General features: G+C 35.8%; 2 protein-coding genes across 2 annotated transcripts in view; both read left to right on the top strand.

Moving 5' to 3' along the window:
- Positions 1–220: 220 nt before the first annotated feature.
- On the top strand, positions 221–16,032 carry LOC140964706 (integrin-linked protein kinase 1-like). The gene is made up of 13 exons (XM_073424581.1): positions 221–407; positions 918–1,415; positions 2,139–2,213; positions 2,310–2,414; positions 8,625–8,710; positions 9,727–9,850; positions 10,069–10,148; positions 12,615–12,677; positions 12,880–12,998; positions 13,185–13,270; positions 13,372–13,496; positions 15,162–15,293; positions 15,818–16,032. Exons 2-13 carry the CDS (start codon positions 984–986, stop codon positions 15,822–15,824), a joined length of 1,434 nt encoding a protein of 477 aa, XP_073280682.1. The 5' UTR covers positions 221–407; positions 918–983; the 3' UTR covers positions 15,825–16,032.
- Positions 16,033–16,637: 605 nt separating this feature from the next.
- LOC140964686 (UDP-glycosyltransferase 74E1-like) overlaps positions 16,638–18,420 on the top strand; it is an 8,133-nt gene continuing 6,350 nt past the window's right edge. The window contains exon 1 of the mRNA XM_073424560.1: positions 16,638–17,370. Within this exon, the coding sequence (XP_073280661.1) occupies positions 16,705–17,370 (666 nt within the window). The 5' untranslated portion in view covers positions 16,638–16,704. The remainder of the gene's footprint in view (positions 17,371–18,420) is intronic.

Here is an 18,420-nt window from a genome sequence, read left to right as displayed (position 1 = left end):
TTTGGGTCATCCATGAAAAATTATTACTTTTTATGCTAAAAGTATTACTTTTTTTGTGAATATCGGTAGGGTTTACCGTTTCACAGATAAAAATTCATGAGACTATCTCACAAAATATCTACTCTTTTATAATTTGACGTGATATTATGATATAATATATTGTAATACATATAAATATAATATTATCGTAAAATTTTAAGATAATGTAATTTAAGAAAACCCATAAATGCTTCATTTTCAGTTCACTCACCCTCGACAGGGACAGTTCTCCCATTTTCCGATCTGTAATGGAATGACCATGCATAAATTCGTGTTCTGATAATTCTGCAATAGTTCTTCGAATTTTTTTGCGAAATTGATCGCATGAAGAGCCTGGAATTGAAACTCTCGTGCCTTAATTTTCTCAGGTATGGAATTTTTTTTGCTCAATTGATTTCGCTCACTTTCCTTATTTTGAATCTGTGGCCAAGAGAAATTAAATCCCTGATAAGGGTACCGAAGTATTGATTGGAGGATGGAGACAATTTTCGTTTTCTTTGACAGGATGAATATGGCGTTGTCCTCAATGGTTTTTTTTTGGATTTCTTCTCATTTCTTGAAATCATGCTGCGTGAAAATGAGAAAATGTTGGTTCTTGTGGGTTCGTTTGAGTTCTGTCGCAAAGAAATCACCTATGAAACAAAAATATGCTACTGAAAGAGTGAATAACTGGTGTTTTCATAGCACGGATCTTCCCCTATACCGGGTTGTTTTGGACTGTTTAACTGGCTGAAGTTCCACCTCTTTCCTCTTGTCAATAGCACTTGATCTAGAAAAAATTAATCCTGCCTGCATTTATTTTGAGCTATGTGAGACAATCTCAGACATATTCAATTGTAATATATAATTGATCATTCTGATTTCTTATGCTTCATCAGTATGTTGTTCATCTGAGACTGGAGAGGGAATCATTTTCAACTACCACTATCTGGAGAATCGGGGTAATGATGGATATGGCTTCGAAACTGAAGCGCGGTCTATCCCGCCAATTCTCTTCAGGATCCATGAAGAAGAGTGGGAAATACAGTTTCGGGCGGCAGAGTTCTCTCGACCCGAGGCGGAACAATTTTCGGTTCACCATTGGGAGGCAGTCGTCGATGGATCCCATAAGGCGGAGCCCACTGGAAGATGATCCCCGTGATGAATTGAGAGTGCCGGAGAATCTCAATTACACTATGCAGCTTCTATCTATGGCAAGCAAAGGTGATGTGAGCGCGGTGCAGGATTTGTTGGATGAAGGGATTGATGTCAACAGCATTGATCTGGATGGGAGGACTGCCTTGCATATTGCATCATGTGAGGGTCATTTAGAGGTTGTCAAGCTTTTGCTTAGTAGGAAAGCGAATATTGATGCTCGAGACCGGTGGGGAAGCACGGTAGATTCTGTTATTTTCTCATAGTTGATGTCTGCTTTGTTTTGGTTCACTTGTACCTTGCATTCTGTTGCTAAATTCAGTTATTGATTCTTCTTTGGATGATTTAGTTCCTCTGCAGTTGTACTGTAATTTTGTCATAATATCATTTTGTAGCATGTGCATCAGACATGGAAAAATGGTCTACAGTTTTTTTTATTGAATCCCATGAAAGGATTGTTATAGTCTTTGACTGGTTCAGGAACTTATGTAGGTTGCAAAAAACTAATAAGTAGATCGGTGGTCAATGGGTGGGAGGGGTTAAAAGAACCATAGATCTACTATTTACCGGCCTCTCTTTAGGAGGTTGCCAAAAGATGTAAGATTAGTGCTTATAAATTTTCCATTGCAAATTTGTAATGAATAAAGATAAAAGTTGTTTCGTACGTCCTAGGTAATTAACATACATGCACCCTAATAATTGTGAACTTATAACCGTCCTATAGCAGTATTTTACTTGGGCGGGTTATGAGATTAGACGAGCCATGGGAATACTTTTATGCAAAAATTCATTATTCTACTGTTTCCTTTGCGTTCCTTTGACCAAACCCTGTCAAAATTAGTTTTATTTATGCTGCAGGATAAATTATCGTCTTTTGATTGGTTTCGACTTGTGTTCATCAATAGAATCATTTCATTTCCAAAACTCTGCATTTTTGTTAGATTTTTAATTTTTAACCATGACAGGCAGCTGCTGATGCCAAATATTATGGAAACACTGAAGTTTATGAGTTTTTGAAGTCTCGTGGGGCCAAATTACCAGTAAGTGTGAACTCTTTTCACTTTTACTGGGAACTTCTTGCTTATAAGCTTATTCACTGGACAATAACCGACTTTTACAATGCTTTATTTTTCTAGAAAACCAAAAAGACCCCAATGGCTGTTGCAAATCCTCGTGAAGTTCCGGAGTATGAGCTTAATCCATTGGATATTCAAATTCGGAAAAGTGATGGTATCTCAAATGTATGACCAATTTCTTGCACTGCCATGTGTAGTAAACCGTAGGAAAAGCACAAAGAATGTTTTGTGCAGAATCTTATTCACAAATTAATGAAAAACTGATAGAATAGGTTTAATATATAAAGACCTAGTTTACTCAATCTAGGAGTCCTATCTCTAGGGGAACAAGGAGATCTAAAAGATTAAAGCACAAATACTACTCTATCTTAAATTCTAGTTATTCGGATAATATAAACACTTCAATACTCCCTTCAAGTTGGGTCATATATGTTGAGCATACCAACTTGGAACTTAATTTTTCAAAATGAGATCGATGAAGGGCTTTTGTTAAAATGTCCGTTGTTTGCAAGTGAGTAGGAACATAAGAAAGATCAATGACTTCCCTCTCAATCTCAATCTTCTTGCTTGTGAAATGTCGATTAACTTCAATATGCTTTGTTTGATGATGGTGGACGGGGTTTTTGGCTATGCTTATAGCAGCTTGATTATCGTACATTATCCACAAAGGTTGGCCAATTTCAAACTTCAACTCATTGAGTAGTCTCTTCAGCCACATTCTTTCGCATATCCCATGAGCTAAGGCTCGTTATTCCGCCTATGCGCTACATCTTGCCACTACCGGTTGTTTCTTACTCCTTTACGTTGCCAAATTTCTTCATAGGTATGTGCAATAACCTGATGTGGAGCGAAGCGCCTATCGGTACGTGACCCATCCCAATTAGCATTAGTGTAGATCTCAATATTCCAAACATACGTCTTTTGAAGAATAATACTTTCCTAGGTTAGTTTTTTTTTTTTTTTTGATAGGAAACATTACTTTTATATAATAATTAAAATGTTTTACATAAAAAGCGGATGAGTGATCCGCGAATTAAAAGACACTAATACACTTTCGTGAAGACATTACAAACTTCCAATCCCTAACTACATCTAAGATAGCCAAATGACTGAACTCTTTGATCTTTGTTGTCGACGCCGCAACCCTGAATTTCAACAGTTCCCATACTTTATCGACCGAGGTAGACGAGTCTTTGAATATTCTGTTATTTCTCTCGAGCCATAATGTCCAGAACGTGAAATGAACGATTATATACCAGAATCTCTTAACTGTTGTCCCTGCTTGAATTCCGGGCTCTATAATGAACATATCTTGTGCCCTTCTCAGAAAAATTCAATAAAATCTCAGCTCTTGCATCACCTTAATCCATATGCCTCTAGAAAAAGAACAATGTACCAGTAAATGATCCTGATTCTCTTCGTGGTTTTGGCATAACGTACACCATTGTGGACTTGGAGCACAAGTTTGCCATCTTCTTTTCACCAAATCTGAGGTCGGAAGTTTACCCAAAGCCACAATCCACGAGAAAATTTGAACCTTTTGCGGGATATGTACTTTCCATATATGAATACAGGAAGAGAAAACTGGGAAATCATGGATAGGAAAAAAAGACTTGTAAAAAGATCGGACAAAGAACAACCCCGTAGAATCCCCCAACCACACCTGAAGTCCTCTGAACCCAACTCTATTCTGACCGTATCCAAGACTCCCACTAGAGTGGCAAACTCCCCCAGCTCGATATCATCAAGATGTCTCTTAAAACGCACATCCCAACTATATGTTTGACTGACTCCTAAATTGACCACCTCTAAAAAGTTACGAACTGGTTTATTGATCTCGGTACAAATCCTAAACAAAGAAGGAAAGCGTTCTTTGAAAGAAGGATATCCTCCCCCCCAAACATCCTCCCAAAACCTAATGAAATTTCCCCCCTCAAAACCTTCCAACTCAATAGTTGAATTGCCGGGTAAGAACGAGAAATATATTTCCAAGGGCTTCTGAAAGTCGCATTCCTAGCCAATCCCAAATCCCACCCATTCTCTTTAAGACCATAGATGCTTTTAACTACATTTTTCCACAACGTCTCCTTTTCCTTTGTACCTCTCCACCACCATTTTCCTAGTAAAGCTTTATTTCTCAAACAGATATTCCCCAATCCCAGCCCTCCCCTGTCCTTTGGTTTACATACCTGCTCCCACCCAACAACATGACCATGCTTGTCTCCGTCCGCTCCATCCCACAAGAAATCCCGCATCAATTTTTTCATCTTTTTGGCAACCTTAGCTGGCACCCTAAACAAGGACATGTAATAAGAAGGCATTGCGCTTAACACCGATTTTATCAGAGTCAGTCGCCCACCTCTGGATAAGAATGATTTTTTCCAACTTGAGAGTTTTTTGACAATTTTGAAAGGACCGGTTCCCAAAATTCGAAAGTCATAGGTTTCCTTCCCAACGGTATCCCGAGATACTTGATTGGCCAATCATCTTTTTTGCACCCAATTGCTTGTGCCAAACCAACCACTTCCTCATCCTCGCAGTTAATCCCCAACACAACACTTTTTTCGAAGTTGATTTTCAAACCCGATTTCTGCTCGAATAATTTGATTATTTCCACCAGTGCCATCACATGCCTTTCCGTTTGTACCAAAAACAACGTATCATCGGCAAATTGGATATGCGAGATTTCCAAATTTCCCCTTCCCACCACCAATCCTCTTACCTCATTCAATTCCTTCGCCTTGTCGACTAATCTTCCATTCTTCCCAAAACATCAACGACTAAATTAAAAATAAAGGGTGATAAAGGATCCCCTTGTTGAATTCCTCTTTCCCCTTTAAATTTTCCCCTTGACTTTCCGTTGATAAAGATCGAGAATGAGACGTTAGACACACACCCATTTATCTACTTCCTCCATTTGTCTCCAAACCATTTCTTTTGTAATACAAAATCATGAAATCTCCACCTTAAGCACCCAACCCTTTTTTTCTTCTTCCGGTATTCCTTAGCCACTTAATAAGGCAACAATCCATAATCTGTCTACCTTTGATAAAAGCACATTGCTTCTCGGCGATTGTGCTGCTCAAAACTTTCTTTATTCTGTAAGTCAACACTTTGGCTATTATCTTGTACAAGTTCGTTGTCAAGCTTATTGGTCGAAAATCATTAACCTTAATCGCGTTTTGTTTCTTGGGAATTAGGCAAATATAAGTTTCATTTGTAATGCCGTTTACAACCCTTCTTCGGAAAATTCAGCGAAGACCTTCATTAAGTCCTCCTTAACCGTATCCCAATTCTTTTGAAAGAATACCATTGTGAACCCGTTCGGCCCCGGAGCTTTGGATCCATCACTTTCAAACACTGCTTTTTTGACCTCGTCCTCGGAGAAAGAAATCTCCAGCTCCTCTGCTGCAGTCGTATCCAAAGGGCACCATTCCAACCCATCAATTCCTTCCCCTTCCCCTTTTGATTTCCTATACAAATTCGTAAAATATTTGACAATGTTTCCTTCAATCTGTTCCTCTTCCATAAGCAATGACCCATCCTCCAACTCCACCTTATCTATAATCGATCTGCTCCTTCTGTTGGTCAACAATTAATGAAAGAACTTTGAGTTTTGATCTCCTTCCCTCAACTGGCTCACTTTTGCTTTCTGACTCTCCACTTGAAACCTTTTAAACGTTAAATTTTCCAGCTCACATTTTGCGTCTCTTCTTTCGGAGTTCAAAATTTCAGTCCATCCTCCCTCCGCTTGTAACTCATCCAATTGATTTATTCTAGAAGTCAACTCCGCATATCTGACACCCACATTGCAAAAAACTTTTCTGTTCCAACTTGAGATATCGACTTTCAGTTTTTTTAGTTTTTTCATAAATTTATACCCCTTCCAGCAAAGCCAATTTCAGGGCGAGTGTGTGAGAGATTAATCAATTTCCCAACCAGCCTTTGATATCTTCGTTTATCAATGAGCAGACTATATTTTCTCTTTCAAACTTGCATTTGCATCCATCGGTGTGTCCATTGGCTTGCTTCCCAACATTCCAATCTCTTTTAGGAGGTGTATCACATATGTCCTTTGAGAAATAGAGATCCCAAGGGAAGACGTGGCCATTTACATTCCAAGAAAATATTTAAGGTGCCCAAGGTCCTTCATTTCAAATTTCTTTGAGAGTAAGGCCTTCAAATGCTCTATCTCTTCACCGTGATTTTCTGTAAGGACAATATCATCGACATACATACGAGAGCTATGATTTTTCGTTCTTTATAGTGTTTGGTGAACAAGATATGATCCGATTGGCCCTAAGTGTATCTACTCATTTTGAGAACATCCGAGAAGCATTGAAACCATTCCCGAGGGAATTGTTTTAAGCCATACAAGGATTTATTCAGTTTGCATACTTTTGTAGTCAACAAATTTTAAAAACCTAGTCAAAGTCAACTAATTTTAAATCTCAAAACCTTAGCACACCCCACTTTCTTGTTTTTACTTTTGGTTTTCACTCTCAACTCTCAAGTCTCAACCACTAAGCCCACCACACACCAACTGCCGCCTGCTGCCACCGCCCGCCGCCGCCGCCAATGATTTAGATACATCGGAGGAGGAGAATAAAGAAGATGTTGATTTTGAGTCCGATGATGAGAGGATCATGGATGTAATAGATGGTGCATATATAGATGATTTGGAAGATTAATTATGTTTAGTCTAGTACTTGTTCTAATGATGGATAATAGATTGGAACTTTGAAATTTAAACTTAGTTTTTTGGTAAAAGTAATTATATTACTTTGTTAGCATAATATCATTAATATGATGATGAATCTTTATTAATTATCTTGTTAGTTTGCATTTATATATTTATTTGCACATTATCTAGATGATATTATATTGTATGAATCTTCTTTGTGCTTAAACATTATTTAATTATACATCTTACTTAAAAAATGATGACTATTTGTGATTATATTGTATGATTATATATAAAAAATTACTTTAAAAAATTTAACCGGCTAGGCGTCCGAGGCGGTAGGCGATCACCGACCACCCCGCCTCCGCTTCCCGTCATTTACAACCTTGCCCATAGTGGAGATCAATGATACCCAAGTATTGTTCTTCTCAAGTGTCTGTATTTCTTCAAAAATAGTCGCCTTCCAATTTGGATCTTAGAGAGCACTTTCGATGGTTGATGGAATCCGGACCTGGTCTAATCTGGATACAAAGGCTCGATATGCAGGTGATAAGTATTCAAGAGAAACAAAGTTGCCCATAGGATGTTGTGTACATGAGCGAATACCTTTCCTTAATGCAATAGGTTTAGTATCTGTAACATCAAGGTCAATTACAGGAGATGATTAGATTCATCATTAAAATCAGCCATTCTGTTAAGATTGGAACTTGAACCTAACTCAACCCCAAAAGCTAGCTCAAGAGGAGAGGATTGTCCCAGTCCATATATGCAACTCTCAGAAATTTTATCTAATCGATGTGGGACAACTAACACACCCTCTTCACGCCCAGGAATGAACATCTGGAGCGTGAATTTTACAAATGACCCAATTATGAGTAGAATGGATGTCCCAACTATGGGCAATCCAACATATAATGGTAGAACTTGAGCTCTGATACCATGTTAAGATTGGAAATTGAACCTAACTCAACCCCAAAAGCTAGCTCAAGAGGAGATGATTGTCCAAGTCCATATATGCAACTCTCAGGAATTTTATCTAATCGATGTGGGACAACTAACACATTCCTTGTGTATTTTCAATTCGTGTGGGCTTTTCTGAAGAAGCATAATGGCCGTGCTGTCGGGCTTCTGTATATTTGACTTCCTGCGAGAATAAACTAACAAAAGCTTAAGAGGCTCTAATTGTGGTTGTGCTTGTCTAGGAGGCTCTGATACCATGTAGTAAACCGTAAGAAAAGCACAAAGAATGTGTTGCGCAGAATCTCATTCACTGATTAATGAGAAACTGTTACAATAGGTTTAATTTATAAAGACCTAGTTTACTCAATCTAGGAGTCCTATCTCTAGGGAAATAAGGAGATTTAAAAGATTAAAACACAAATACTCTATCCTATACTCTAGTTATTCAGATAATATGAACACTTCAACACTATGAAATTGTTAACTAAAGGATATGCAGTTGCGTGTTATATTGATTGAAGTTCTGTATTATTGTAGGTGCCTTAATTCCAATACTTAATCAATAAATCAGTTGTTTGTCGTTTCAAGTTCTCATTGTTGAAAACATGCAGATGTTAGTTTTTTAAAAAAGATAAATTACTTGTATATATTTACTTTAATAAAATTTATTTGCTCCGCAAACTTCAGTTAGTTAAGCATTAAAATACAAGGTGTTTGTTTTCCTTGGACAGGGATCATATCAAGTTGCAAAATGGAATGGCACAAAAGTTTCTGTGAAGATACTTGACAAAGACTGCCATTCAGTTCCTGAATGCATGTACATATGCTTCCTTTGTTTTAACCATTTCGTTACTGAAACTTCTAGTACAGTCTTTTAACAATATTTTTACACCTTTCTGTATTGATCAATAGAGCTCTCAAATTATGAAGAATGTTACTGGGGGAATAAGCATCTTCAGTTGCTCTAATTACATCACTTTTGAAATAACATAACTTCATGTAATTTTTTCTTCAAAATTACACGCAGCTAATGCTGGAGACTGCAGTTGTTTCTTACTGGTAGACAATATTGGCACATGGCACTGAAAACATGTCATATATTTAAGTTAATCATTAAATAAATTCTCAAAAAGGACACTTTTGGAATATTTATTTGTTGACAGAATGTAGCTGTATTTCTTCATCATTTTAGTAAGAGAAATGTTGTTTAGAAAATTGATGGAAAGCATGTTGCATAGCAAAGGCCCACACAGTTTTCAATTAACTGCATACAACCAGGAATGAGATAAGAGTTATGTTTTATACATTTGTAACTATATCCGTATGGAAAAGAAAACAAAGGCCCGTATATTTTCTATTAACTGCATACAACCAGGTATGAGATAGGTGGTTATGTTTTATACATTTGTAACCATTTCCATATGGAAAAGTTCACCAAAATTACTGCAGCTGATAATTAAGCTTGCATTAGGTAATTGTGAAATGCCAAAGCCAGACGAAAGAATGGCTTTATTTTATCCATCTTCTCGAAGTTTTCAACATCTAAGGATAAATTGATTTGGTGGCTTCAGGTGCTTTTAAAGAAGATCCTTTTGTATTTTGTGTGAGGAATAAATGCTTTTATTTATCAGCGATCATCTATTAAAGTGCTATCAGAATTTTCAACAAGAAAATTTACTGGTCTAGTGAAACATTGTTCAGATGCCTAGAAGCTTGCTGTTATATAATTGATCAGTCCTTCACTGGGCTTCTGTTTTGAAATGTGTCGAGATCTTACTTATTTCTCATGCTGATTTAAACTCTCTGGACTTATTTTGTAAGCATTTATTGCAGAACCGCATTCAATCATGAGTTAACTTTATTAGAAAAGGTTCGTCATCCAAACGTGGTTCAGTTTGTTGGAGCTGTCACCCAGAACGTTCCTATGATGATTGTTTTGGAGTGTCATTCCAACAGAGTAATAACCTCTATCTCCCCTTACGTCATCTATCTACGTATGGTTCTGCATGATCATGATTTTGTTTGCCTGAATGGAAATTAATCCTTCCTTGACGTATTTTTATGTTTTGCATCCTTGACCGTTTAATGGTCAACTTTTGTGGTGGATTAAACTACCTCGCGGAAAATATTTATTTCTATGGCTGAACATTTCTCATGTTTGCTGCCCACTTTCAGGGGGACTTGGCTAGTTACCTTAGAAAACATGGACGTCTTTCTCCATCCAAAATATTGAGATTTGCACTTGAAATAGCCAGGTAAGTTCAAGTTCTCAAAATTTTTTTAAAGCAATTCATTAGTATTTAAAACATACAACTTTATTTCTGACTGAATTCATTCAGAGCGTACAGACCAAACTAGACTAACCAAATAGTAATACAAGAAAACCAAACCGAACTAAAATATAATGGATTGATTTTTTGGACTAGACATTTAAAAAGTCGAAAACTAGGGATCCAAACTGAAGTTTAATAAGATCCAACCGAACCGACCGTTGCACACCCCATTCCTCGGGCTAAGATTTTTTCTTCCTTTCATGTTTGAAATATTTGATAGAGCTAGCGTTTGCATTTTTTGATGAGGAGTTCTTTTCTGTTACTTTGTCTGAAAACAAGGCATGTATTCCTGCCACTAAAATTTATTGTGACGTCTGCCTGGTCAGATTGAGTTGGAGAATTTCCAGTCTCAATAAAATTTGTGGAATTCTTCCAGGAAGATTTGACAAGGATGAAGCTACAGTAGGACAAAATTTTGTATTGGATTGCTTATTTGGCTGATTTATGGACTGTTTAGGTGGAGAAATTTCCCAAGGCTGAGAGGAGTTATGGGCTGGGGACTCATGATGGCCCGAGCTAGAGTCCCCAAAATTAATGTGGCCTGGTTGGATTTCCTTAGAATGTTTAAGTTGGGCCTGGCCTGACCAAAAGCTGGTCTTGCTTTATCATCTCACAAGAAGGATCATCACTGGTTGAATTGATTGGCCAGCCTCAGCTATAGAACTCATCTACGGGACCTGGCACAATGCAGAAAATTGCAGATTACAGCTGGCCTGCGCCCTGCTCACACCTGGACATTTAAAGGGCTCAGCATTGGGCCAAAGGCTAGAGGAATCTACCTGAATAACCTAAAGTCATTGGAAGTAAATGAGAATTTACATGTAAATACAATGCAATTGGAGACATTAGGAGGTATAAGGCAGGAGTGGTTGCATTAGGATTTAAAATCTGAACATCATGTGGTCTTCTTATCTTGTACAGCAAATCAAAATTGGGAACTCCTACAGCTGGACCTTGACAATACTTTCTTAAACAATAAGTTGGAGCAGGAAATGTATACGAAAATTCCTCCAGAATTTGAGCATGAAGAAGAAAATCAGAGGTGTGTAAATTGAATAAGCTATATATGTTTTCAAACAATCTTCATAAACCCAGTTTAAAATATTTCGTATGACAGCGTCTCGACTTGGAAACAAGCAAGGTTGGCAGATCATATGGTCTTCATCAAAATGGGACACGGGATGGGAATCCATCTAATTGTTTATGTGGGATGATAATTACCATAGTTAAAGATAATGTATGCCAACTTTGAATGCTCAAGCAGTAGTTGAAAGCAAAATTTGAGGTGAATGATTTGGTTGAGCTTAAGTATTTCCTAGGTATGGAAATTCCAAGATGTAGGAATTACATTTTATCTATTAATTAAAACGCACAATCTTGACTTAAGGAAATGGAAAAATTGGATGGGAATCAGTGGGAATACATACATTTACAAAAGTTAGAAGTGGAATTCCAAAATCCCCCGATAGACTGAGAAACTATTGGCAGCTAGTTTCATGATTTATTCTGTATATATCACATAAACAGACATTTTTTATGCCATAAGTGTCATAACCCAAGTCATTTATTCTCCAACCTAGCAGCACCTATTTTCCATAAGGTACGTCATGAAGTATCTAGAAATCCTCCAAGCAGAGGAATGATGTCCAGAAAAAATGAAAAGCGAGTATCAAAGCCTTTGAAGATGCAGATTGTACTGGACTGTGGAAACTGGATAATGCACAAAGTTCTGTTGAAATTATGTTACTCGGAGGAGCAAACACTTGCAAATGGTAGTTACGAAGTAGAAGTATTTCCTAGGAGTGATTTGGTTTGAAAAATTAATTCGCGATCTACAAATGCAAGCTCTATTCTATAGTGTTAAGTTAATTTGTTACGATCATTATAATGATCGATTGAAATATGTTAGAATTGGTAGGAGCTTTATCATACACGACACGAAGAGGCTGACACTGATTGTTGTTGAATTCCTACATTGAGGAAGCATGCATACACGCGAAGATATTGACGAAGAACCATATTTGAATTCCTACAATAGACAAGCTGGGAAAGTATATCTGCTTCTGGAAGTTAGAGGAGCGTTGACGGAGGTTACATCTATTTGTGGGTTATTTTTAATTATCATAGATGAATCATTTTCCTTTTTGTTAAGAGATTTTTGGGAGTAGATGTACTTAATTTTATTCATTTTAGGTAGATGAAGATAAAGCAAACTACTCTGTATAAATAGCTGTTTACTTGAGTTGAGTAGATAAGCTAGTTTTATTCTTTCATGCACTCTCATTTAAACAACCAGCCTGGTATTCTTTTCTCCTCTTGTCTTCATAAATCATATTTAATTACAGTCTAATTGCATGTTGAAATCCTGCATGATGTTTTCCTCAACAGGGGTATGAATTACCTCCATGAATGCAAGCCGGAACCAATCATCCATTGTGAGCTGAAGCCAAAGTAAGACAACTGTATACTTAAGTATTTTTTTTAATGAAATGATTCCATTAAAATAGATAAAAAAAATGTCAGAATAATACAACTACTCTGGGCATTCCCAGGACAATCAGAATTAATTAACGTAGTACAACTACACTGGTCAATATATTTAATTGGGTGTTTTGGTTGAATAACAATATTTAACATTTCGGTAAGGTTCCAGAAATATTTTGCTGGATTCAGGAGGACTGGTGAAGGTTGCAGGGTTTGGCGTCATTCAGTTGTCAACTATTTCATCTAAAAAAGTAAAATTATTGCAACCTGATGTCATCGATCGTTCAAGTGAGTGCACATAAAATAAATGTAAAATGTTAATTAAAATTATTAGAGTCCGATATGGTTGTCCTTTCTGTTCATTGTAATCATAGCACCAAGGAGTTTAATTTCCTGAACATGCATTTGTAGGCAAGTCATTATTTGTAAAGTACAATATGATTGCAACTCTTCTTCCTCGAATATTAAATGCAGATCCCTACATGGCACCTGAAATTTATAAAGATGAAATATTTGACCGAAGTGTGGATGTCCACTCTTTTGGTCTCATATTGTATGAGGTGAATTTCATGTGTGTTATATGTTTTTACCAGTTCATTTCTGTTATTCCTTAATGTCTGTTACGTGTTTTATCCCCTTCTGGTTTGGTCTTTATTTTTAGATGATGGAAGGTGCACCACTATTTGTCTCCAAATCTCCAGAGGAGGCTGCTAAGTTAATTTGCTTAGATGAAATGAGACCGACATTCAAGTCAAAATCTAAATCTTCTCCCCCGGAGCTTAGAGAGTGAGTTGTTATCTCTTAATGACTGTTAAGATGTGTGATAACAGAGAAGTTCTCTAGGCCTCAATTCATTGTGTCTAATTTTGAAATCAAGATGTGAAGGCTTCATTTGAACTAGTTTGAGAGATGACTGCTTTTGTCAAGTTATTTATTCGCTTTTCTAATTACTACAAGAACATTGTGCAATGGTAGTTCTGCCCCTATCAGATGTTAGTTTTGAGGTATTAAATGGTGTTATCTGCCTTTCTAGCTTCTCAATTGAGGTCATAAAATGTTCACAATGTTCTCAAAGCTGAGGGTTTGGTTCATGCGGAAAAGAAAGGAACTCCGAGATAGTCTTGCTTTATTGTTTATATCCAGTAGAAAAATGTTTGGTGTTAAGTCTACATGATAATATCCTAGTGCTGGCTGTCGGAAAACATGCGTTGGACAGGCTCACTCAAGAATAGCTTCACTTTTGAAATTTATTTGAACTGTCATGATAAAAAACTACGGGACCAGTATCATTCGAGTTTGTAATCTCTTAAGTGTGTCCAGTTGCCAGACTTCTGCTACCCTAAAATTGATATGGTTTATAAGCTTTTCTGACTTGAAAATCCAGTGCTTTGTTTGCTTACGGTTCCTGGAAATACTTTCATTTACCAGAAATACAAACAAATGTACTTATATTATTTTTTTATTTCTTTCCGAGAAACATACGCACCTCATTTTCACATTTCCTACTACAATTATTGTTTAATATTCAACTTTTCGTTGTTACCAAATAAATTTTATTTGTGTATCATATCTAGCACATTATATTATATTTTATGACTGCAAAATAGTCATTTGATATTTGAAAAACTAATATCCATCACTTTCTGCCATAAGATGATATCTATAATAGAAAATGTCTCCCTCATGAAAACCTATCTAATCATCCCTTTTCCCAATTTATCGGAAATCCATTTCTAGGAAATAATTCAAAAATGGTGGAAACATAACCATAAGTTTTTTGTTCACTTTTTCATATTATTTAGCTTAATCTTTTCCATTTTTGCATGATTCTCTCATGTAATGACTGAAGTTGAAGATGGCATAAGGAATAATTTTTGAGACATATGTAACTTACTCGGAAACTTACACAAGTTATATGTAGTTTCTAGTTAAGAAGAATAATGATCTTTTGTACTTGTTGCGATATTGCTTTGTGTATTTCTGTTCGTTTCCATATGCAGAAAATGTATCTTTTAATGAAGATTACCTAAGCAGTTTTTGATTTCATTTTTTATGTCATGGAGAAATATCTTGAAAAATAATTTTGAGAGATAAAAATGTATATTAGTATTATTATCTATTGAGACAGCATCTGCTGTACATCAAATCATGTAAGTATTTTTTTGGTAAATATTATTAAATTATGTTTGGATAGATATCAATGTAGATGATGAGTAGAGTTTCTTTAAGTCTTTTGGGAAGTAGTGAATAGTATAATAAAACATGACTATGTTGTGAATTGTAGAAATTGATGAAAAAAATTATTTTTGGGGGAAGAACTAAAAATAAGGTGATGTTAGTTGATTTATTTTGGGGAATGAAAACTCAGAAAACCAAACATTTCTTTTATTATTATGGACAGAACCGAATGCTGAAGTGTTATCTTCCTAAGCTAGTTCTGTTACGTCGTAGGTTGATTGAAGAATGTTGGCATCCAGATTGTGTTGTAAGGCCTACATTTTCTGAGATCATTGTACGAATAGATAAAATTGCAGTTAACTGTTCCAAACAAGGATGGTGGAAAGATACTTTCAAACTCCCCTGGTATGCATACTCTTTCCTTCATGTCTTTGTTATTGGTTCACTTGTAATGACCTTTCACTGTTATACATCTGCACTCCAAAATTAAGTGAGCTCTGCCAGGTTTGCTACTTTAACTCATAGTTAAAAAGTAGAAAGCTCACTCATCTTGCCTTGGTGTCCATGTATCTTACGCCCTTCAGTACAATGGTATTTGCAGCTTAGTATCCTTGGATAATCTGTCCGCTTCTGAGTGTAGAATTTTGTTGATTTTGAAGGCAAAGGTTCTTCTTCTTTAATTTCAATAAGATCCCTTCTCCGGATCCATCCATCGCATGATAAAACACAGATATAGGGAACGTCTGAAAGAGTGAGAAAGCATTTGAAATTCGATCTTGAACCCGGATAAATCTTATTCTTTGGTAAATGCAAAGTTACTCATTATGGAAAAAGAGAAGTAAATTTCTGAAAAATGGATTAAGCAGATGTACCTTTTCCTGCAATGCATTTTTCTGAAATTTGATTTTGTGTTCTGTTTTTATCTGCAGGAAATGAGAGGTGTCTTGTTTACAATAGAAGGGAAACACATAGCTATTACCGTAATAAATAATCATGCATCTTAGGATGTCAATGGAAATCCGTTTGCTCGTCTTCTTGAAGCTTAATGTTGTATTATAATGTTAGCTACTTTCGATACTTTTTATATATCATTAAAACACTCGTAAAATAAAAATAAAAATAAAATTATAAATTTGTTTGTATAGTTGATATTTTTAATAATATTCTTAATCTGTGGGAAAACCGGAATATAAAATTAACCAGCCACAATAAACCCAAATTTTCTTTTAATTTTTAAAACTTGAGTGGGTCTCTTGTGAGACGGTGTCACGAATCTTTATCTGTGAGACGGATCAATTTTATCGATATTCACAATAAAAAGTAATACTCTTAACATAAAAAGTAATATTTTTTCATGGATTATGTCTCATAAAATACGATCCGTGAGATCGTTTCATACAAATTTTTGTCAAAAAAAACTTATAATATAAGAATTTCTTTATTCTTTTAGCCGGCTAGGCGGCCGTACCCTCATTAATTTCTTTATTCTTTTAGCAGGCTAGGCGGCCATACCCTCAATACTTTTATGTATGTTAACCAGAATCTTATCCACACGGCATAGGTATTTAAATTTTTGTGTAAAGTGTTGTCAAGTTAATATATATTTTTAATATTACTTTTTAGTTTTGATTTTATTAAATCATTATAAGAGAAGGATAGAATTGGAAAATCCATATTTGGTCATGACCATGAATGCTACACATTCTTCACATGGATATATACATGTGTTAATTACAACCCCTAGTGAATAGTGATACAAAAAAACAAACCATCAGAGGGAAAAAAAAAGGTTAGCTAGTAGTAGTAACTTAAATTAATGGAACCATCCCAAGGAACCCCTGAGAAATCTCATGTTCTTGCAATCATCTTCCCGCTTCAAGGCCACATAAATCCGGCAATTCAGCTCTGCAAACGCCTCGTCGCCGATCAAATCGGAGTCACCTTACTCACCACAGCCTCCACCAGCAAAACCATACAGAGAGAAGGGTTTAGCAGCGACTGCATGGCCATAGAAATCGTCCCCGACATTAACGTGGTCGGAGAAGATAACTCGGACATATTCGAAGTCTTTTTCCGGGACTACAAAGCTAGCATCACGCATGGAGTTCCTCAAATAATCCAGAAATATGAAAACACTGGATTCCCAGTCAAAGTCATTCTGTATGATTCCGCGAGTCCATGGATTGTGGACGTAGCTCACGCAAATGGGGTAAAAGGGGCTGTTTTTTTCACTCAGAACTGCACTGTTTCTTCCATCTTCTACCACTTGCACAATGGTAGCTTGGAGTTACCATCTGACCAAGGCAGTGGTGATCAGATACTGCTGCCGGGATTGATGGCTATGAAGTTGAAAGATTTGCCTTCTTTGGCTTATGATATGAATTCATACAAGGCTATAAGGAGGCATCTGATAGATCAATTTGAAACCTGTGGAAAGGCAGACTGGAGATTATTCAACACATTTGATAAGCTTGAACATGAGGTATGCTTGCTTGCACTGCATATACTGCCAAGATTCATTCTATCCACAAACTCCTTTTCTTGTGTGCTGCATAACTTTTTGGCTACAAAACAATTTCTTTGCAAAGGCCAAAAGTTAATATTATATTAAAATTATAAATAGCTAGACTTATCTTTCTCGTGATGTTTGGAAAAGGTATTCTATTTTTTGGACATAAAAAATAATAATAATGAAACATTAATTGAATGGAAGTAGAATTAGTTCTTTGATCCAATGTTTTAGGCCTTTATGTCTATTTCTATACAAAATTTAAAATGATTTCTGTAAGTTTCTTGTTTTTAGAGAACCGTTGAATACTTCTTGTAAAAAAAGAAAGGGCATATTCTCAAGGAGTCATTGGAGTATATAAATAGATACTATGGTTTTTTTCCCGAATGAGGATAGAACATACATATGTTATTTTTCGGTGTGTACTAGGTAAATCTAAAATTAACATAATAGCTTGTAAACTACGCTAGTCAGATAAATATCACTGAACAACTATGTGCGACAGAATTGCTGGAAAAAGTGTTTGTAAGAAAAATCAAACTTCTGACTTTTTAATCAAGCGCTCATCTATTTCACTGTCACAATAGAAATAGGATTAGAGAGAAGACCTTTCTTGTTATTTTGGGAGGCTAAACCCGAGCCTTGCACGCATTGAAACTGCGTTTATTATTTTGCTCTCATAATGTATTCTAGGGATGCAAAAAAAGTATTTAAAAAACTGAGAAAAAAGTGACGTAGACGTCAAGCATTAATCTATTTATTAACAATGATTTTTTTTCCTAATCATTTTGACTTTCAAAAATTGTTTTATAATTTTCTTTCAAAATAATCAGTTAATTTTATTTTCATAAAAGAGATTTTTAATTCCGTAGCAAGGAAAATATTTATTTAATTATTATATTTACAAAGAATATTTTTACACTATTTATTCCGAATAAATTTTAATCCCTAAAATAAATATTTTATTAAATACTTCGAATTAAAACAAATGTTTTGTCTATGTTACTATAGAAGTTATATATA

This window comes from Primulina huaijiensis, chromosome 2 (genome assembly GCF_012295235.1).
Source record: "Primulina huaijiensis isolate GDHJ02 chromosome 2, ASM1229523v2, whole genome shotgun sequence".
Classification (NCBI taxonomy): domain Eukaryota; kingdom Viridiplantae; phylum Streptophyta; class Magnoliopsida; order Lamiales; family Gesneriaceae; genus Primulina; species Primulina huaijiensis.
This window is presented reverse-complemented; position numbering and strand designations above follow the sequence as displayed.